This window comes from Heterodontus francisci, chromosome 7, assembly GCF_036365525.1.
Source record: "Heterodontus francisci isolate sHetFra1 chromosome 7, sHetFra1.hap1, whole genome shotgun sequence".
NCBI lineage: Eukaryota > Metazoa > Chordata > Chondrichthyes > Heterodontiformes > Heterodontidae > Heterodontus > Heterodontus francisci.
Window position 1 is genome coordinate 60,310,057 of NC_090377.1, and position 21,538 is coordinate 60,331,594.

Here is a 21,538-nt window from a genome sequence, read left to right on the forward strand (position 1 = left end):
ATTCGGTTAACGCCTACGGATACACGATGCGCCCATGCTAGCATGCAGGCACGATACACACATGCGGATAGAGACAGAACAGAGCAGAAGAAATAAAATGGAAAGGTTTGAGGCAATCTCTGAAGAGGATTTTTGTTACGGATCTTCAATCTCACTGTAGTGTTCTTGATTATAGGTAGATCTTGCTTTTCGTTGGGGCCCTTCTTAAACCTTGGTCGCTGTAGGAGACTTTTCTCTCTTGGGGTTCATGTGTCTTCAGTGGATTTGGAGTTCTGTGAGAAAGAGATGGGGGCAGGCAGGAGAGGCTGTGGTGAGCCAAGCAGGAGAGGTCTTTTCAATCCAGGAGCAAACAGACACTCTGAGTTCAAACTGTTTGTCTAATTCAGAAAAACTCAGGTTGCCAGCAGGTTAGTCATGTGACTAGCTGGTCTGACCATGTCTGTTTGTGGATTCTCTGATCTTAGCTGACTCTGGAATGTCTCTTCTTACACACAATACCTGGTGCTGACAGTCCATTGTGGGTTAAATTGGAGCAGGGAATAGCCCCTTTGTCCTTCCAAGCACTGGCTGTTAATATGCAAAAAAATGTTTTTCTAGCCTGGTGATTGTTTTTAAACAAGTCCTTTCTTCACTTCAACGGTTTGAAATTTAATATCCGTATGGCAACATTAATATGCCTCATTCTTAGCAGGTGGGGGTCTAGCATGACAACATCACACACACACACACACACACACACACACACACACACACACACACACACACACACACACAGACACAGACACAGACACACACACTTCTCTGTAGGGCTCTGTTACAAAAAAAACAAGAAGACCTTGTCATGTACTTGCCAATTCATGAAGAAAAAGAAGATATGGAAAGATGTCACATGTCCTTTGTTTTGCTTTGGCATCCCAAATATGCGTGGATGGCTGTCTCTGGGATCTTCCTAGAACAGTTCCTGTCTGGTGACGTTGAAGATCAGTTTGGGCAGGCTTTCCAGGAGAAATGCGGCAACAGTTTCAGTCTGTTTCTTATATTTGCTTCTCAGGGCTTCTTAAAGAAATGGAAAAGTGGGCAGGCTTTTTAAAGAGATGAGTCGGGGTTTGGTCCCTTGGCAAGTTTTCTCCAACTGTCTGTCACAAGAGTCAAGTCTCCTGACCCCTATAAATCTTGACCTGTCACGTCTTTGTACAAAAAGTACAAAAACCCCTGCTGGTAATTATCTGAAGAAAGGTGCCTTCCAGTAAGGGCTTGTTTTTTAGCACTCCTTGATTTTTCCAGTAATTGTTTGTTTTCAAACCAAGACCCGAAGATCTACCAATGACCTGTTTTTTAAACAAAACACAATGTCCAGTTTCTATGGAATCCTTTTCAGTTTTAAAAACCCACATCCTCAAAAAAATTTAACACAAAAATGGAAGCACTCATAACAATCATCTAACTTCTTGCTTTCACAGAGACATCTCTGCTCCTCCAATGCTCCCATACTCTTCATACTGGCACTCTTCACCCTCTTTCCCCCTTCAATTCAACCAGGTGTTTTTCCTGCACTCCATCCTGTTGAAGTAACACTTTACGTCCTCACCTTCTCACTCCAGTTAGTCACTCATCGACCCAGTTCAAGCTTGTATTCTTCCACCAATCTTCCTTCTGTTCAGGCTGGCACCCATTCTACTTCTCTCCCCAAGTCAATGATGAAGTTTTCTTCCTTTCCCACACCAAATCAGTAATCTCTGCTTCTCTGTTTTTCCATCCCAAAACACTTTTATCCCACTTCCCTCACCCCTTTGTTACCATATATTCCCCTCATGTCATCTTTGCAACTATGCCATCCTGCAAGTTATTCTGTGTGCTGTATACTATGGATGTGAACTCATGCTTTAAGAATTTCCATCTACAGTATGCTGTGGCAGAAATTACTTTCATTAATAATAGGAGCAGTAATGAAGGGTGAAGAACCTTTCTTATGTGGTTTTTGTCAGAGAATACTGACCTGGGATTAGAATCCTGAAACACTGAGGGCAGAATCTTCCCATGTGCTTCGGGACCTCGATGTCAGGACCTAATGGGGAACCCGAGCCCGCGCTTTCCGAGAACCACATCGGGGGAGCTATTTTCCCAGAGGCAGCCTCCTAATTGGCCGGCTCCATACTTACCATCCTTAGTTCCATTCAGCAGACAGCTGATCCGTTTCCCAGGCCACCTCTGGGAAACTTCCCCGGCAGCGAGAATGCATTGGGGAGCTGTCCCGATGCAGCACCCTGTTGTTTTCCTGTCCCCCACTGCCTCCAAGCCTGCCATCATGAGGCCAGGAAAATCCAGCCCTGATAGTCGGTTTGAAATGCCAATTGCCTGTATATGCTGATCCAACAAGTTAATCATTTTGTTGCAGTGAATCTCTTCTTGTATTAAAGTTTAACAATCTTGCTTAACCCTATTATAAGCAAAAACATTTACAGTTGTTTTACAAGAATATTTATTGCAGTTTTTATGCATTCACTGTATTTTATTTCATTTATCTGATGAGGTCAGGTTACCCCATGAATATCAGTGACCTGCTTCAGGAGTCCTATCAGTGAGTCTTCAGTTTGCCTTTGGGATGCATGTAGCAAAATCAAGCCATCTATTTTCTCTCCCATGCTACTCCACTTGCAGTGCCCTTGCACTGCATGCTTAGTAACTTTTCATAAGGATATGAAGTGATCAACTGCACATTAAATTAACCAGTTTCTGATGAAGCATCTAAGATGCTTTTCCAACATAAGCCCAAAAGGAAAGTTTCCTGTGTGGTAGTTGAAGCAAAATGGTCAACATTTTCCCTCTATATATTCTAATTAATTTGCAAGCTTGGATTCCTTTCTAAATTTTCCAACACAATATGCATTTGTAACAAATGCAAGTAAAATTATTTTTATACTTTTTGCAGATGAAACCAGGATTACCTCTAATAGGACTTCCATTCTGTGGATGGCCAACTGGAGTACTCAATCCAAGTATTGCCTTTTCCTCACCCGGCCTTGGATTAACTGAAGGAAATGTTAATCCTTTCTTGTTGCCTAGCTTTCCTGCAAATGAATCACCAGCACCACAAAATGAAAAACTGCAAAACAGTGCACCTTCTTCTATAGTTGAAGTAGCAAAACCAGTGGATTATCCTAGTCCAAGACCCATTTCAAAAGGTAAGTGGAAAAACTCATAGAAGTTGTGCCATATTCAAACATGGAACAGTGATTCCAAGATTGTGATAGAAGTTGCAGCCATAACTATAGTCAACTCAAACAACATAGTTCCCATCATTATCCACTGTATTTTTGATCCCTGTTGTTCAGTTTGTAGATTATGGTGTCAGTAAAGTAGCAAATTTGTGTTTTTAGTTTCATATTTCAAGATCTTAGAATACTGATTTTATAATGGAAAAGCACTGTGTAGAGGATGAACTTATTAGAACTAATATGGTGATCTGAAAATAGTGCTGAAAAAGGCTAATTGTTGTACCTTTCTATGGTTAATTGAAAGCTGACTTTATTCTGAGGGAAAATAAGTTGTACACTATATAAATTAAGTTTATAGAGTTCAAAGTAAAATAAATATTTTTTAAAGCATATCTTGCAAATAAGTTGTTTAGAAAGGTATCGGTTGATTGCCTGAAAAAACAAACTCTGATCTGTGAAATAGTTCCAGGGAAAAGTATAATACTGTTTTTAAAAAAAAAATTGTTAAAAACTTGTTCATAAACTAAAAAGATATACCTTTCATAATAACATGAAAAATAGGAGCAACAGTATGCTTTATGGCCCCTCAAGCCTACACCACCATTCATTAAGATCATGGCTGATCTTTGACCTCAACTCCACTTTCCTGTCCAACTGCAATATCCCATTATTTCAGATATCTATCAATTTCACCCTTGCATATACTCAACAACTGAGCATCCACAGCCCTCTAGAGTAAAGAATTCCAAATATTCACAACCCTCTGAGTGAAGAAAATTCTTCTCTTCCTGGTCCTAAAAGGCCTGATCCCTTAGACTATGCTCCCTAGTTCTAGACTCTCCAGCCAAGGGAAACAGCCTCTCAGCATCTGTCCTGTCAAGCCCTCCAGAATCTTGTACCTTTCAATAAGATCACTTCATATTCTTCTAAATTCTCAAGATAATAGGTCCATTCTGTGCAATCTCTCCTGATAGAACAACCCCTTAATCCCAGGAATCAATCTAGTGAACCTTCATTGCATTCTTTCTAATGCAAGTACATCCTTCCTTAGGTACAGAGAGCAACACTGTACACCGTGCTCTAGGTGTGATCTGATTTGGATCATAGAGTCATACATGGTCCAATCTAAAATCATGCAGATATATTTTGCTATCTAATTGCATTCCTAATTTACATTTCCATAAGGCTGAGCACTTAAATTCAATCATATAAAATTAAATTATACTAGCAGATCTAATATGGCAATGCTGATGGGTAATCTGGATGAATGTTTAGCTGGAGCTGCATCTAATTTGCCTCTCCCTTGCATGCCAGTATTCAGCTACTTCCTGTTTAGGTGGTTCAGGCACATTTTGAGGTAAGACTAGAAAGCATTTACAAATCCCCAGCTCCTCCCATTGTTGGGCAGAAGCTGGGTTATTTAAATCAGGAAAGGCTAACAGAGTCAAATTGGCTATTTTCTAAGATAGTTTAGTTATGATTTCTTGGTACTTTATAAGAGGTATTTGCAGTAATTAATGCAATTGGGACTTTCTTTGCAACTGATATACGTATTTTGCAAATGCGATGGATGCATGCTGGACAGTGGATTTTCTGTCATTGTTGGTGGTAAGTCAAATTAAACAGTATTTTCTAATGACTTGAGCTTTGCATTATGTGTACTTTAATTTGATTGCTCTGTGGTGTTGCACATGGACAGAGCATCTATCTTGATCTTTAATTTTTATTGTGTCACTCTCTCTTTGACTTTCTTACTTTCTCTCTGTCCTAATAATGTGTAATGAGACAGGATTAATTAAAGACCTCATAGTAAAGGACCCTCTAGGCATGAGTGTTCATAACATGATGGAATTTCACATTCAGTTTGAGGTTGAGAAATGCAGGTCCATAACTAGTGTCTTAAAATTAAATAAAGGCAATTACAAGGGTATGAAGACAGAGTTGGCTGAAGTGAACTGGGAAAATAGGTTAAAAGATATAACTGTAAAGAAGCAGTGGCAGGCATTTCACAAGGAGGTATTTCATAACTCAACAAAGATATATTCCATTGAGAAAGAAATACTCTACCAGAAGGATGCACCATCCGTGGCTAACTAAGTAAGTTAAGGTGGTATCAAATTAAAAGAAAAGACATACAATGCTCAGAAGATTGGGAACAATTTAGTAACCAGCAACGGATGACTTAAAAAAAATAATAGAGGGAGAAATTGGAGTATGAGAGAAAACTAGCAGGAAATATACAAAACAGACGGTAAAAGCTTCTACAAATATATAAAAAGGAAAAGAGTAGCTAAAGTGAGCATTGATCCCTTAGAGGATGAGAATGGGAAATTACTAATGGGAAACGAGAAAATTGCAGAGGCTTTGAGCAAGTATTTTGCATCCCTCTTCACAGTAGAAGACACAAAAAGCATCTCAGGAAAAGTAGAAAATCAGGAGGCAAGAGGGAGGAACTTGAAACTATCACTAGAAAAAAAGTAATGGGAATACTAATGGGACTAAAGTCTGACAAGTCCCCTGGACCTGATGACCTGCATCCGAGAGTCTTAGAGGAAGTGGCTGCAGAGATAGTGGATGCATTGTTTGTAATCTTCCAAAATTCCCTAGATTCTGGGAAGGTCTTAGCAGGTTGGAAAACTGCAAATGTAGCACCTCTGTTCAGGAAAGGAGGGAGACAGAAAGCAGGAAACTATAGGCCAGTTAGCCTATTGTCTGTCATTGGGAAAATACTGGAATCCATTATTAAACAGGTAGTAACAGGACATCTAGAAAATCATAATACAATCAGGCAGAGTTAACATGGTTTTGTGAAAGGGAAATCGTGTTTGACAAATGTATTCTTCTTTGAGGATGTATCAGGAAGGGTAGATAAAAGGGAGTCAGTAGATGTAGTTTATTTGGATTTCCAAAAGGCATTTGATTAAGTACTACATAAAAGGTTACTACACAAGATAAGAGCTCATGGTGTTGGGGTTGATATATCAGCATGGATGACTAACAGGAAACAGAGTTGGGATAAATGGGTCATTTTCAGGATGGCAAACTGTAATTAGTGGAGTACCATAGGGATCAGTGTTGGGGCCTCAACTATTTACAATCTATATTAATGACTTGGATGACGGGACTGATTATTGTAGCCAAATTTGCTTGCTTACGATATGAAGATATGTAGGGAAAGCAAGTTGTGAGGAGGATACAAAGAATCTGCAAAGGGATGTAGATAGGTTAAGTGAGTGGGAAAAAATTTGGCAGATGGAGTATAATGTGGGAAAATGTGAGGTTGTCCACTTTGGCAGGAAGAATAGAAAAGCAGAATATTGTTTAAATGAAGAGAGACTGCAGAATGCTGTGGTACAAAGGGACCTGGTGTCCTTGTACATGAATCTAAAAAAAGTTAGCCTGCAGGCACAGCAAGTAATTAGGAAGGAAAATGGAATGTTGGCCTTTATTGCAAGGGGGATGGAGTATAAAAGTAGGGAAACCTTGCTATAATTGCACAGGACATTGGTGAGACTGTACCTAGAGTACTGGGCATAGTTTTGGTCATGTTATTTAAGAAGGGACATACATTCGAAGCAGTTCAGAGAAGCTTCACTAGGCTGATTCCTGGGTTGAAGGGGTTGTCTTATGAGGAACGGTTGAGCAGGTTGGGCTGATGCTCATTGGAGTTTAGAAGATTGAGAAGTGATCTTGCTGAAATGTTCTTGCTGAAAGATTCTGAGGGGGCTTGACAGAGTAGATGCTGAGAGGATATTTCCCCTTGTGGGGGAAACTAGAACTGGGGACACAGTTTCAAATTAAGGGATCTCCCATTTAAGACTGAGATGAGGAGGAATTTCTTCTCAGGGTCATTAGTCTGTGAATTCTGTTCCCCAGCAAGCACTGGAGGCTGATTGATTGATTGAATATATTGAAGGCTGAGTTGGACAGATTTTTGATTGACAAAGGGAATCCAGGGCTATGGGGGGCAGGCAGGAAAGTGGAGTTAAGACCACAGTAAGATCAGCCATGATCTTATTGAATGGTGGAGCAGGCTTGAGGGGCCGAATGGCTTACTCCTGCTCCTATTTCTTATGTTCTTATTAACTGTCCAACAATCCTTATTAACTACCACTATCCGATTGCCTTCCTTTGGTCAAGCTTTGTGTCTTGTCCTCACTTCACTACAAATATAAACTGCACCAAATTGTGAACAAATAATAAATTTATCAAACAGTTCAATTCCATTTGTATCTAACAGTTAACAGACATAATTACACATCACCCTGTGCAAGCCCTTTGTGCCTCTCTTCTGTGCTTGTTTACCTACTTTCAGTACTCTTATGAAGTATTTCCCTACATGAGAACAGTGCAGGAGTGACATGATGCTATGGAAGCCCCAATCAATAGTGACTACCAGAGCCAAGATGGCAGCTATCTGAGCTTCCATGCAGCTGAGAGCTGTAGGGAGAGGCTCCATCATAGTGGATGCCACTGTCATGTTGATGGAGCTGACCACTTGGTCCATGTTGCAAAAGTAGTTTCCATGCTCTGGAACATTATGTGCAAACTTGTTGGCAGACTGTGCAGTACACCAAACATTTCTCGGTATATGCCCATCAACCTTTTTCCCAAATTAGCATCTTAGTGCTCTGCAGCAGAGCTAGTATGCGATCTCACCCTCTGGAGAGCTGGCATGTCTGTCATCATAGCCCCCTGCACACTAGGGTTCAGAGATTCACCACATGAGTACCCATCATCTCACCTTGATTCTGAAGTATGCATGGTGCTAGTATCTAAACAGATGCTGCTGAAGGTGTAGTTGAGTAAAGCTGCATTATCAGAAAGCTGGCCTCCTTTTCCTGAAGCCGCAGAGGTATCTCCACATCTTCAGCACTGGAAATAAAAGATAGGTGCAAGTGTTAGCTTTTAATATGAAGGGAGAACAGAAAGATATATAGCTGGTGAAACTGCAGTTTGTCATGTGGACCGAGTAGGGTGAGAAAGAAGTAAGAAGGGGAAAAAGGAATAAGGTGTGAAGAAACCCTGTGTGACACCTCCTCCAGCATGCAAATTGCCATGGCCATGACTCTATCATGCCTTTAATGGCGGGCTCGCTTTCTTCAATGGGAGAGAGGATATGCCTCCTCAGCTAGTGGGTGACTTTCTCCTTCATGAAAGAACAGTGTGTGTTCGTGATAGTCCTGTGAGGTATTTAACAAATGTGCTTGTCATGCTTGAATAGCTAGTATGTAGTGTGTAAGTTGTGAGGTGTGAAGGTTGCAAAGGCAGTGGGTCTGAGTAGAAGGATGAAGTGATTATAGGAGAGTGATGGGAAGCAGATGAGGGGAGTATCATGAGTAATGAGGTTGGAGGTGTGAGCAGAGAGTAAGCTCCTGATATTGACCTCCTCTGATTTCTTCTCTCTGGTGGCAGAGTTGTCACCTCTAGGGGGCAGGGAAGATCGCTGTCTTACTGTTCCCCCCCACCATCCAAACTGGACCAGGGCCTTAGAAGCACTATTCAGAAACGTAAGGGACACGATCTGCAGGCCTAGTAGGCAAATTCTGTGTTCAGAAGAATACCTTTGTGTCTGCAGCCAGAGTGCACCTTCCCTTTGAGATATTGGCAGCCTTTAAATGGCATCAGAGACACCTGATTTCTGCCACAAATTGTGTTGGTTGCATGCCCGACTCATTATAATAAGCTTGGACTCATTATTTCAGCATAACTATTGCATGCTGCCAGGGACAGTATTAACGAGTGGATGAAATAGGAGACCCGCTCCATGTGGGCCTATTTTCCGATGGGAGGGAATTTCTTGGTCACTATCTTTAATCCCTCCATATGGAATCCATTATTGCACTCTGACCGTATGTGGTGTTTTCCCTGAAGTAATTTTCCTCTTGTTTCTTCTGCTATTTTTGTTTATATGTTATGCTTGGTACCATTTCCTCTAACCTTTGACAGCAAATAGGTTGTTTTACATGATGCATTTAGTGTATCTTCTGTCTCGGATTGTAATAATGAGGGTGGCTATTGATTTTATTGTGAGGTAGGTGCTAGCCACCTTGTAATGCAATTATTTTTATTATATTTACCTCCAGCTACATCCTATGTTAAGTTACCATCTGAGCAGCTGAGTTATCCTGATCAGTTGGCACTCAGGCAGTCAAATTGCTGGAATCCTCGTAGAGGGAGAGGGAATGTAAAGTAAACTTTTAGTGAGATTTTAAGGACTCTGATTTAAAAATTATAGATATATGTCAGTATGTATTTGTTTCTTTCATAAGAAATGCAGCAAGGCTGGTGGAGAATCATCGATCCAGAAGAGCTGAAAACTCTGTCTAAAGTACTTCATCTCAGGGGAATAAGAGAAAAGGCTTTGCAGAAGCAACTTCAAAAGCACATGGATTACATCAGTCAGGCCTGCATCAAAAGTAAAGATGGTATGTAGTTAAAACAAAGTTTTGTATGCATTTGAACAGTTTACTTGTATAAATAGAATTCTTATTTGACTATCAAATTCATTGTCCTTATTAAATGCTATACTGACTGGAATACAGACTTTGCAGCATCCTAAATTTATATTAGGAGACAGAATAGCAACAGAATGATTTTAAGCAATTCACAATTATTTCTCGCTTAGTTGCAATATTTGAAATAAGTGAAGATGATGAAGAAAACCAGGTTACGGATGAGGCTGTGCATAACTGGTCAATTGAAGATCAAGCATTTGAAATTGATGTAGCCATTCTTCAGCAAGTGGAAGAACTGGAAAGGAAGGTGGCATCAGCAAGTCTGCAAATCAAGGTAGGGGACTATTTCAGGCATGCATTTTGTGCAAAGTGGCTTAAAAGCCTGTATAAACTGATGAAAGTATATAACACATAAAATTAGGAACACGTGAAATAATAGTTAAAATTAATGGTGAATAGGATGATATAATTAAAGCCAGGTATGGTAGTGTAGTGGTTGTTACTGGACTAGTAACACAGAGAAATAGACTAGCAATCCAGGAAACATGAGTTCAAATCCCACGATAGCAGTTTGGAAAATTTAATTCCATTACAAAAACCTGGAAACAAAAAGTTGGTACCACTAAATGTGACTAAATAACTGTTGGAATGTCAAACTAGTTCACTATTGTCCATTAGAAAAATAAACTTACCTGGTCTGGCCTATACACGACTCCCGTCCCACATCAACGTCATTCACTCTTACCTGCCCTCTTAAGTGGTTTGGCAACCCACTCTGTTGTACTAAACTGCTAGAAAGGCAAGAAAAAATAAAATTGGGCAGACCACATGGCTATGACCTAGGCATTGAATCAGGGCAGCAACAAAGATACACCCAACCCAGTTGACCCTGAAAAGTTCTCTTCACTGGTACCAAAGTTGAGAGAGCTTACAGAGCAGTCAAGGACTTCAGTGTGCATCACCATAAGTTGTTCGGTTGTACCACCTCTGACCCATCATTATCATGCAGATAGTCACTATGGACCAGAAACTCAACTGGACCAGCCACACAAATGGCATCATTACTAGATCAGGTCAGTGTTTGGGTATTCTGCAGCGAGTGACTCACCTCCTGACTCCCCAACACCACCTACAAGGCAAAAGTCAGGAGAATGGTAAAATTCTCTCCACTTCTCTGGATGGGTGCAGCTGCAACAACGATCAAGAAGCTTGACACCATGCAAGACAAAGTAGTCCATTTGATCGGCATGCCATCCGCTAGGTTAGACATCACTCCCTCCAGAGTCAGCATATTGTGGCTATGTAGTGTGCACTATCTACAGGATGCACTGTAGCAAGTTGTCAAGACACCTTCGGAAACATCTCCCAAACACGCAACTTCCACCACCTAGAAAGACAAATGCAGCACCGTCACTATGTAAACTGCAGTCGTTATAGAAAACGACCATCAGAGCCGCCTTAAAGTCAATTGGGGATGAGCAACAAATGCTGGCCTTGCCAGCAACACCCACATCTGGAGAATTAGAGCATTGCCTGCTTTTTGGTAATCTTGCTTCTTATCTGGAATTTATTTTAAATCTTTGCCAGCTGTCCTGCAATATGCTCTAGTTATTGGTAGAATGATTATTAAGCCTAATAACCCTGTTGCTGGATGGATTGTGATGTATCTTATCCAATTGTTTTTGAATTGTTGAGCTATTTTACTATAATAGAGGTTACACTTTGGAGACTAACTTGCAAAAAGAAATGAAAATGTGACATAGTGCTTGTAGGTTATAATGTCCATTCCACAAATGATTTGTATAAACCACTAGATTCCAATACAATTACTTTAATGTTTTTAATTTTTTTTAGGAAGTTCAAGAGGTTTATAGTGCCTGCAGTAACAGAATGCTGTATATTTCTCTGAAATGTTTTTAACAGATGACTACATAATATAAATATTTTCATGAATGAGTCTGTTTGGAAGATTAGCAGTGATAAATCCTAGCAGTGTGAAATGTATGTTTGCTTAATTTTAAGAATAGTCATTCCTAAAAGCTCAGTGATCTCTGGTGTATGCAGAGCTATCATCTCTCAACCAGGACGGTAGTAAGGTGATTGTTGCAGCATTTTAACCTAAGGGAAAAGTTAGCAGGGGCTAGCCTGTCAACCCTGCCAGAAGATGCATGCACGTGATGTCAGAGAAAGGAAAAGATTGATGATTCTTCCCCTTCCCTTCCCCATAATTATATAACCTACCTACACTAATTTTCCAGGCTTTCACATGACTGCACCCGAGGGCTGCCAGCACCTGTAGAATTGTACCTCCCTATATGATTGCATTCAGGAGAGCAAATACAAAAGAAAAAATATATTTGAAGAACAATGAAGCAAACTTTTTTATCCTTATACAGGGCTGGATTTGTCCAGAACCTGCTTCAGACCGAGATGACCTAGTCTACTATGAACATAAACCTTTTGAAGTGGAACAGACTGATGGAGAACACACTGGGGAAGAGGACGAGGAAAATTACGGCAATATAGAACGGCGAGATGGCAACCCTCTAGATATAGCTGTAACGAGGCTGGCTGATTTGGAGAAGAACATAGAGAGAAGGTATCTGAAGAGCCCCTTAAGTACCACCATTCAGATCAAACTGGATAATGTGGGCACAGTTACAGTTCCTGCTCCTGCACCATCCAATACTGGTGATGGTGATGGGTAGGTTATCGAGATTAACTTGGAAAATTATTGTGCTTTTCTGCTAATTGGAGCCTTTTTTCTTGCCTGTTTCCCCCTTGTTTCTTGTGTGTGTGTGAGATCCATGTGGATCATCCTTATCTGCATGGTGCTTTGTAGAGACTTCTTTTACTGTGGATTTTTTTGTCTGCAGGAATGTCCTACGTCATATTGATCCTTTATTAGCTTTAAGGCATGTTGCCACAATGCTATAGGGGAGTTCAAATGCCTAAACATTATATCAACTCTTTACTGGCTGTGCACACTGCTGTTTAAAAACTGGTTGGCTTTATGTAATATTTATGTACATGGCAATATAATCTAAAATGTTTTAAGTTTTTTAACATTAGTTTCTTATTGCTTTCAACAGAAGTGATGAAGACATTGCCCCTGGATTGACAATGTGGCGTAAAGCCTTGTCTCAAGCTCACAATGCTGCTCAGGTCGCAATGTGCCTTCAACAGTTAGAGAAGGCAATAGCATGGGAGAAATCGATCATGAAAGTTGTGAGTCCTGCTTTTTCTTTCTGTTAACATGCCCATTTAATTCATGTAATTATATTCTCTTCATTTCTTCCATTACATACTCTATTACATACAACAATGCTCGCAAGGGTGGCTCTGTTGGGTGGAACTGATCCTGCAAAGCTGCTTCTCCCTTACATTTCCTCTCCTATGCCCGCTCCCGTCAAAATGCTCATGTAATAATCTAGCGAACAACTAGGAAAAAAGACTCTTATTCAGGAGAAAACAGTTTATAAATGATTCCTGTTTCTGGTATTCCAAATGGACATCACAAATAGGAGTTTCAGCACAGTTGCACAAGCCAGGCTACTGATGAAGATTTTTTTTAAATGTTATGATATTCATAGATATGTCTTGTTTGTATTATGTAGCAAAATGCTGTAAGATAACTGGTGACAGTTGTCTACTTAATACTGGCCTACTCCGGAAGCACTTCACTTTAGTCACATGATTTCTTGATCCTGTTTAGCCAAAGTTTTCCTCTGTTTTTATCAGTACTGCCAGATATGTCGAAAAGGAGATAATGAAGAATTGCTTCTACTTTGTGATGGTTGTGATAAGGGATGTCATACTTACTGCCACAGGCCCAAGATTACCACAATTCCAGATGGTGACTGGTTTTGTCCTGCCTGCATTGCTAAGGTAATACAATCTGAACATGCAGATCTGTGCACTTCATAATAGATGCTTGTATAATATTTTATAATGTCTGTGACATTTATCAACTGTTAAAGTAGTACTTGCAAATTTAATAGTGTAACTTAATTTAATAGTGTTGGCTGTCATTGAGGTTGCTATATTCTACACCTGAACTTTCAAATCTGTAGTTCGGATAGAAATGTTAGTAGCTGGCATGGCCATATTGCATTTTATTTTTTCAAACCATATTTGTAATAATTAGCTAATTGGTTTAATTTATTTTATTTGTTTATATTTAAATTATCTACTTTTCACATGTTGGTTTTGCTACCAACCTTCTGTGCTTCCAAATTTGCACCAAGTCTGAAGAGAACATTTTAAGCTATAAAACATTCAAACGAGTTCTGGTGGCTACAAGACTTCCAACATTGGCAATAGTGATGAAAGAAGTTTGGAAGAATAGAGGATGGAAAGTTACAAAATCAAAAAATGGAATGAAAGTAATAGAAATAATTAGCTTTGTTCATTTTTCACTACCTTTTGCACTGTGGATCAAGATTTTTTCTCTCTTTACTTCCAATCTCTACTTCTCTTCAATTCCTTCCTTTTTCAATGGAATCACTATAATCCTCAGACTCTGTCATCTTTCACATCCATGCAATATTTTGACTGTTCATCCAAAGGAAATTTTTAACTGAACCTGTACCTTTGCGTTAATAATTTCAGGTGCATTTAAAGACTGAGTTTATTTAGTGTGTACAGAGGGAATAAGATTTGATTCCCATTACAATGGGAATAGCAAACTAAAACCCTCGCATTCTTCTTGTTGCCTTTTAGTATCTTAGTAATAAGTTCTTTCCCAAAAATAAAGGAAAGCTTCTTGTCAGACTTGACAGACTTCTTGTGCTTCTATTTCTATTAACTTCAGCTGTATTTTGAAATGCAACATAAATTTAAAACTAAAACACAATGTGTTCTTCTGTGCCATATTGACTCTAGAGTTCTATGACAGTTAGAGAGAGGAATTCACATGTGCTGTTCTATAAACATTAAAAGATCTGAAAAGCAGCTTTTTGAAGCGATATACAACATTTTACTGGACTATCTTCAGTTTAGCTAATCTAAAATTAGTCTGCTTACTTCCCAAATGCTTCGCTTAACAACATTAGTTGGACTGTTTCAAAACAAGAGTACTCAACATGGTTAAGTGACTTAACCAGTTAGAACAATCACGGTGAGTGTATTACTTCAGACACTTTGAGCAAAACTGTAGGATCTTCCACTTAGTGCATACTATAGTGCTGGATAGGTACTCAGTATTTTTTGCTAACCTTATAATTGTGCTCTGGTGGTCATGTGCTGTTATAACAGGGTTGTCCAAATATGGCCCGAGGGCCGGGATCTGAGCCGCCAAAGGTTTCCATCCGACCCGCGGGTGTATTTCATCGATGAGAAGTTCTCCAGGGTCGTCATCTTTCAGACTCTCTCTTCAAAAAGAGAGAGAGAGAGGGAGAGGTGGAGATGTTTTCTTAAAAAAAAACTGACCAAACACACAGCTGCAACTGTCAGAGAGAGAGGGAGCACAGAGAGGGACAGAGAGTGAGGTGGGTGGAGGACAGAAAAAGAGTGAGGTGGGTGGAGGACAGAAAAAGAGTGAGGTGGGTGGAGGACAGAAAAAGAGTGAGGTGGGTGGAGGACAGAAAAAGAGTGAGGTGGGCGGAGGACGGAAAAAGAGTGAGGTGGGCGGAGGACGGAAAAAGAGTGAGGTGGGCGGAGGACGGAAAAAGAGTGAGGTGGGCGGAGGACGGAAAAAGAGTGAGGTGGGCGGAGGACGGAAAAAGAGTGAGGTGGGCGGAGGACGGAAAAAGAGTGAGGTGGGCGGAGGACGGAAAAAGAGTGAGGTGGGCGGAGGACGGAAAAAGAGTGAGGTGGGCGGAGGACGGAAAAAGAGTGAGGTGGGCGGAGGACGGAAAAAGAGTGAGGTGGGCGGAGGACGGAAAAAGAGTGAGGTGGGCGGAGGACGGAAAAAGAGTGAGGTGGGCGGAGGACGGAAAAAGAGTGAGGTGGGCGGAGGACGGAAAAAGAGTGAGGTGGGCGGAGGACGGAAAAAGAGTGAGGTGGGCGGAGGACGGAAAAAGAGTGAGGTGGGCGGAGGACGGAAAAAGAGTGAGGTGGGCGGAGGACGGAAAAAGAGTGAGGTGGGCGGAGGACGGAAAAAGAGTGAGGTGGGCGGAGGACGGAAAAAGAGTGAGGTGGGCGGAGGACGGAAAAAGAGTGAGGTGGGCGGAGGACGGAAAAAGAGTGAGGTGGGCGGAGGACGGAAAAAGAGTGAGGTGGGCGGAGGACGGAAAAAGAGTGAGGTGGGCGGAGGACGGAAAAAGAGTGAGGTGGGCGGAGGACGGAAAAAGAGTGAGGTGGGCGGAGGACGGAAAAAGAGTGAGGTGGGCGGAGGACGGAAAAAGAGTGAGGTGGGCGGAGGACGGAAAAAGAGTGAGGTGGGCGGAGGACGGAAAAAGAGTGAGGTGGGCGGAGGACGGAAAAAGAGAGGGAGGTGGGCGGAGGACGGAAAAAGAGAGGGAGGTGGGTGGAGGACGGAAAAAGAGAGGGAGGTGGGTGGAGGACGGAAAAAGAGAGGGAGGTGGGTGGAGGACGGAAAAAGAGAGGGAGGTGGGTGGAGGACGGAAAAAGAGAGGGAGGTGGGTGGAGGACGGAAAAGGAGAGACGGGGGTGGAGGACGGAAAAGGAGAGACGGGGGTGGAGGACGGAAAAGGAGAGACGGGGGTGGAGGACGGAAAAGGAGAGACGGGGGTGGAGGACGGAAAAGGAGAGACGGGGGTGGAGGACGGAAAAGGAGAGACGGGGGTGGAGGACGGAAAAGGAGAGACGGGGGTGGAGGACGGAAAAGGAGAGAGAGAGAGGAGGGTGGAGGACGGAAAAAGCGAGGGAGGTGGGTGGAGGACAGAAAAAGAGAGAGAGAGAGGAGGGTAGAGGACGGAAAAAGAGAGGGAGGTGGGTGGAGGACAGAAAAAGAGAGAGAGAGAGGAGGGTGGAGGACTGGAAAAAGAGAGGGTGGTGGGTGGAGGACAGAAAAAGAGAGGGAGGTGGGTGGAGGACAGAAAAAGGAGAGACGGGGGTGGAGGACGGAAAAGGAGAGACGGGGGTGGAGGACGGAAAAGGAGAGACGGGGGTGGAGGACGGAAAAGGAGAGACGGGGGTGGAGGACGGAAAAGCAGAGACGGGGGTGGAGGACGGAAAAGGAGAGACAGGGGTGGAGGACGGAAAAGGAGAGACGGGGGTGGAGGACGGAAAAGGAGAGACGGGGGTGGAGGACGAAAAAGAGAGAGAGGTGGGTGGAGGACGAAAAAGGAGAGAGAGAGGTGGGTGGAGGACGGAAAAAGAGAGAGAGGGGGGTGGAGGATGGAAAGAGAGAGAGAGGGGGGTGGAGTACGGAAAAGGAGAGAAGCGGGTGGAGGACAGAAAAAGAAGAGAGCGGGTAGGGGCAGGTGGAGGAGAGCGGGTAGGGGCAGGTGGAGGAGAGCGGGTAGGGGCAGGTGGAGGAGAGCGGGTAGGGGCAGGTGGAGGAGAGCGGGTAGGGGCAGGTGGAGGAGAGCGGGTAGGGGCAGGTGGAGGAGAGCGGGTAGGGGCAGGTGGAGGAGAGCGGGTAGGGGCAGGTGGAGGAGAGCGGGTAGGGGCAGGTGGAGGAGAGCGGGTAGGGGCAGGTGGAGGAGAGCGGGTAGGGGCAGGTGGAGGAGAGCGGGTAGGGGCAGGTGGAGGAGAGCGGGTAGGGGCAGGTGGAGGAGAGAGGGTAGGGGCAGGTGGAGGAGAGAAAGTAGCAAGGAAGGGAAATGTGAGAGAGAGAGAGGAGGGAGGGGAAAGAGAGAGAGAGGAGGGAGGGGAAAGAGAGAGAGAGGAGGGAGGGGGAAAGAGAGAGAGAGGAGGGGAGGGGAAAGAGAGAGAGAGGAGGGAGGGGAAAGAGAGAGAGAGGAGGGAGGGGAAAGAGAGAGAGAGGAGGGAGGGGAAAGAGAGAGAGAGGAGGGAGGGGAAAGAGAGAGAGAGGAGGGAGGGGAAAGAGAGAGAGAGGAGGGAGGGGAAAGAGAGAGAGAGGAGGAGGGGAAAGAGAGAGAGAGGAGGAGGGGAAAGAGAGAGAGAGGAGGAGGGGAAAGAGAGAGAGAGGAGGGAGGGGAAAGAGAGAGAGAGGAGGGAGGGGAAAGAGAGAGAGAGGAGGGAGGGGAAAGAGAGAGAGAGGAGGGAGGGGAAAGAGAGAGAGAGGAGGGAGGGGAAAGAGAGAGAGAGGAGGGAGGGGAAAGAGAGAGAGAGGAGGGAGGGGAAAGAGAGAGAGAGGAGGGAGGGGAAAGAGAGAGAGAGGAGGGAGGGGAAAGAGAGAGAGAGGAGGGAGGGGAAAGAGAGAGAGAGGAGGGAGGGGAAAGAGAGAGAGAGGAGGGAGGGGAAAGAGAGAGAGAGAGAGAGAGAGGAGGGAGGGGAAAGAGAGAGAGAGAGAGAGAGAGGAGGGAGGGGAAAGAGAGAGAGAGAGAGAGAGAGGAGGGAGGGGAAAGAGAGAGAGAGAGAGAGAGAGGAGGGAGGGGAAAGAGAGAGAGAGAGAGAGGAGGGAGGGGAAAGTGAGAGAGAGAGAGAGAGGAGGGAGGGGAAAGTGAGAGAGAGAGAGAGAGAGAGGAGGGAGGGGAAAGTGAGAGAGAGAGAGAGGAGGGAGGGGAAAATGAGAGAGAGAGAGAGAGAGAGGAGGGAGGGGAGAGTGAGAGAGAGAGAGAGAGGAGGGAGGGGAGAGTGAGAGAGAGAGAGAGGAGGGAGGGGAAATTGAGAGAGAGAGAGAGAGGAGGGAGGGGAAAGTGAGAGAGAGAGAGAGAGGAGGGAGGGGAAAGTGAGAGAGAGAGAGAGAGGAGGGAGGGGAAAGTGAGAGAGAGAGGAGGGAGGGGAAAGTGAGAGAGAGAGGAGGGAGGGGAAAGTGAGAGAGAGAGGAGGGAGGGGAAAGTGAGAGAGAGAGGAGGAGGGGAAAGTGAGAGAGAGAGGAGGGAGGGGAAAGTGAGAGAGAGAGGAGGAGGGGAAAGTGAGAGAGAGAGGAGGGAGGGGAAAGTGAGAGAGAGAGGAGGGAGGGGAAAGTGAGAGAGAGAGGAGGGAGGGGAAAGTGAGAGAGAGAGGAGGGAGGGGAAAGTGAGAGAGAGAGGAGGGAGGGGAAAGTGAGAGAGAGGAGGAGGGAGGGGAAAGTGAGAGAGAGAGGAGGGAGGGGAAAGTGAGAGAGAGAGGAGGGAGGGGAAAGTGAGAGAGAGAGGAGGGAGGGGAAAGTGAGAGAGAGAGGAGGGAGGGGAAAGTGAGAGAGAGAGGAGGGAGGGGAAAGTGAGAGAGAGAGGAGGGAGGGGAAAGTGAGAGAGAGAGGAGGGAGGGGAAAGTGAGAGAGAGAGGAGGGAGGGGAAAGTGAGAGAGAGAGGAGGGAGGGGAAAGTGAGAGAGAGAGGAGGGAGGGGAAAGTGAGAGAGAGAGAGAGAGAGAGAGAGAGGAGGGAAAGTGAGAGAGAGAGAGAGAGAGAGAGAGAGGGAGGGGAAAGTGAGAGAGAGAGAGAGAGAGAGAGAGAGGAGGGAGGGGAAAGTGAGAGAGAGAGAGAGAGAGAGAGAGGAGGGAGGGGAAAGTGAGAGAGAGAGAGAGAGAGAGAGGAGGGAGGGAAAGTGAGAGAGAGAGAGAGAGAGAGAGAGGAGGGAGGGGAAAGTGAGAGAGAGAGAGAGAGAGAGAGAGGAGGGAGGGGAAAGAGAGAGAGAGAGGAGGAAGGGGAAAGTGAGAGAGAGAGAGAGAGAGAGAGAGGAGGGAGGGGAAAGTGAGAGAGAGAGAGAGAGGAGGGAGGGGAAAGTGAGAGAGAGAGAGAGAGAGAGAGAGGAGGGAGGGGAAAGTGAGAGAGAGAGAGAGAGAGAGAGAGGAGGGAGGGGAAAGTGAGAGAGAGAGAGAGGAGGGAGGGGAAAGTGAGAGAGAGAGAGAGAGGAGGGAGGGGAAAGTGAGAGAGAGAGAGAGAGGAGGGAGGGGAAAGTGAGAGAGAGAGAGAGGAGGGAGGGGAAAGTGAGAGAGAGAGAGAGGAGGGAGGGGAAAGTGAGAGAGAGAGAGAGGAGGGAGGGGAAGTGAGAGAGAGAGAGAGGAGGGAGGGGAAAGTGAGAGAGAAAGAGAGAGAGAGAGAGGAGGGAGGGGAAAGTGAGAGAGAAAGAGAGAGAGAGAGGAGGGAGGGGAAAGTGAGAGAGAGAGGAGGGAGGGGAAAGTGAGAGAGAGAGGAGGGAGGGGAAAGTGAGAGAGAGAGGAGGGAGGGGAAGTGAGAGAGAGAGGGAGAGGAGGGAGGGGAAAGTGAGAGAGAGAGGGAGAGGAGGGAGGGGAAAGTGAGAGAGAGAGGAGGGAGGGGAAAGTGAGAGTGAGAGAGAGAGGAGGGAGGGAAAGTGAGAGTGAGAGAGAGGAGGGAGGGGAGAGTGAGAGAGAGGAGGGAGGGGAAAGTGAGAGAGAGTGAGAGAGAGGAGGGAGGGGAAAGTGAGAGAGAGGAGGGAGGGAAAGTGAGAGAGAGTGAGAGAGAGGAGGGAGGGGAAAGTGAGAGAGAGAGAGAGAGGAGGGAGGGGAAAGTGAGAGAGAGAGAGAGAGGAGGGAGGGAAAGTGAGAGAGAGAGAGAGAGGAGGGAGGGGAAAGTGAGAGAGAGAGAGGAGGGAGGGGAAAGTGAGAGAGAGAGAGAGGAGGGAGGGGAAAGTGAGAGAGAGAGAGAGGAGGGAGGGGAAAGTGAGAGAGAGAGAGAGGAGGGAGGGGAAAGTGAGAGAGAGAGAGAGAGAGGAGGGAGGGGAAAGTGAGAGAGAGAGAGAGAGAGGAGGGAGGGGAAAGTGAGAGAGAGAGAGAGAGAGAGAGGAGGGAGGGGAAAGTGAGAGAGAGAGGAGGGAGGGAAAGTGAGAGAGAGGGAGGGAGGGGAAAGTGAGAGAGAGAGGAGGGAGGGGAAAGTGAGAGAGAGAGGAGAGGAGGAGGGGAAAGTGAGAGAGAGAGGGAGAGGAGGGAGGGGAAAGTGAGAGAGAGAGGGAGAGGAGGGAGGGGAAAGTGAGAGGGAGAGGAGGGAGGGGAAAGTGAGAGGAGAGAGAGAGAGGAGGGAGGGGAAAGTGAGAGTGAGAGAGAGGAGGGAGGGGAAAGTGAGAGAGTGAGAGAGAGGAGGGAGGGGAAAGTGAGAGAGAGTGAGAGAGAGGAGGGAGGGGAAAGTGAGAGAGAGTGAGAGAGAGGAGGGAGGGGAAAGTGAGAGAGAGAGAGAGAGAGGAGGGAGGGGAAAGTGAGAGAGAGAGAGAGAGGAGGGAGGGGAAAGTGAGAGAGAGAGAGAGAGAGGAGGGAGGGGAAAGTGAGAGAGAGAGAGAGAGAGGAGGAGGGGAAAGTGAGAGAGAGAGAGAGAGAGGAGGGAGGGGAAAGTGAGAGAGAGAGAGAGAGAGGAGGGAGGGGAAAGTGAGAGAGAGAGAGAGAGGAGGGAGGGGAAGTGTGAGAGAGAGAGAGAGAGAGAGGGAGGGGAAAGTGAGAGAGAGAGAGGAGGGAGGGGAAAGTGAGAGAGAGAGAGAGAGAGAGAGAGGAGGGAGGGGAAAGTGAGAGAGAGAGAGAGAGAGGAGGGAGGGGAAGTGAGAGAGAGGAGGGAGGGGAAAGTGAGAGAGAGGAGGGAGGGGAAAGTGAGAGAGAGAGAGAGAGGAGGGAGGGGAAAGTGAGAGAGAGAGAGAGAGGAGGGAGGGGAAAGTGAGAGAGAGAGAGAGAGAGAGTGAGAGAGAGGAGGGAGGGGAAAGTGAGAGAGAGAGAGGAGGGAGGGGAAAGTGAGAGAGAGAGAGGAGGGAGGGGAAAGTGAGAGAGAGAGGAGGGAGGGGAAAGTGAGAGAGAGGAGGGAGGGAAAGTGAGAGAGAGGAGGGAGGGGAAGTGAGAGAGAGAGGAGGGAGGGGAAAGTGAGAGAGAGAGGAGGAGGGGAAAGTGAGAGAGAGAGGAGGGAGGGGAAAGTGAG

At 45.2% G+C, this 21,538-nt stretch overlaps 1 protein-coding gene across 1 annotated transcript in view; it reads left to right on the forward strand.

Moving 5' to 3' along the window:
- Positions 1-21,538, forward strand: part of baz2ba (bromodomain adjacent to zinc finger domain, 2Ba) — a 414,581-nt gene that overhangs the window by 367,442 nt on the left and 25,601 nt on the right. Inside the window, 6 exon segments of the mRNA XM_068035275.1 lie at positions 2,930-3,182; positions 9,488-9,643; positions 9,844-10,007; positions 12,070-12,377; positions 12,766-12,901; positions 13,415-13,561. Of these exon segments, the coding sequence (XP_067891376.1) occupies positions 2,930-3,182; positions 9,488-9,643; positions 9,844-10,007; positions 12,070-12,377; positions 12,766-12,901; positions 13,415-13,561 (1,164 nt within the window).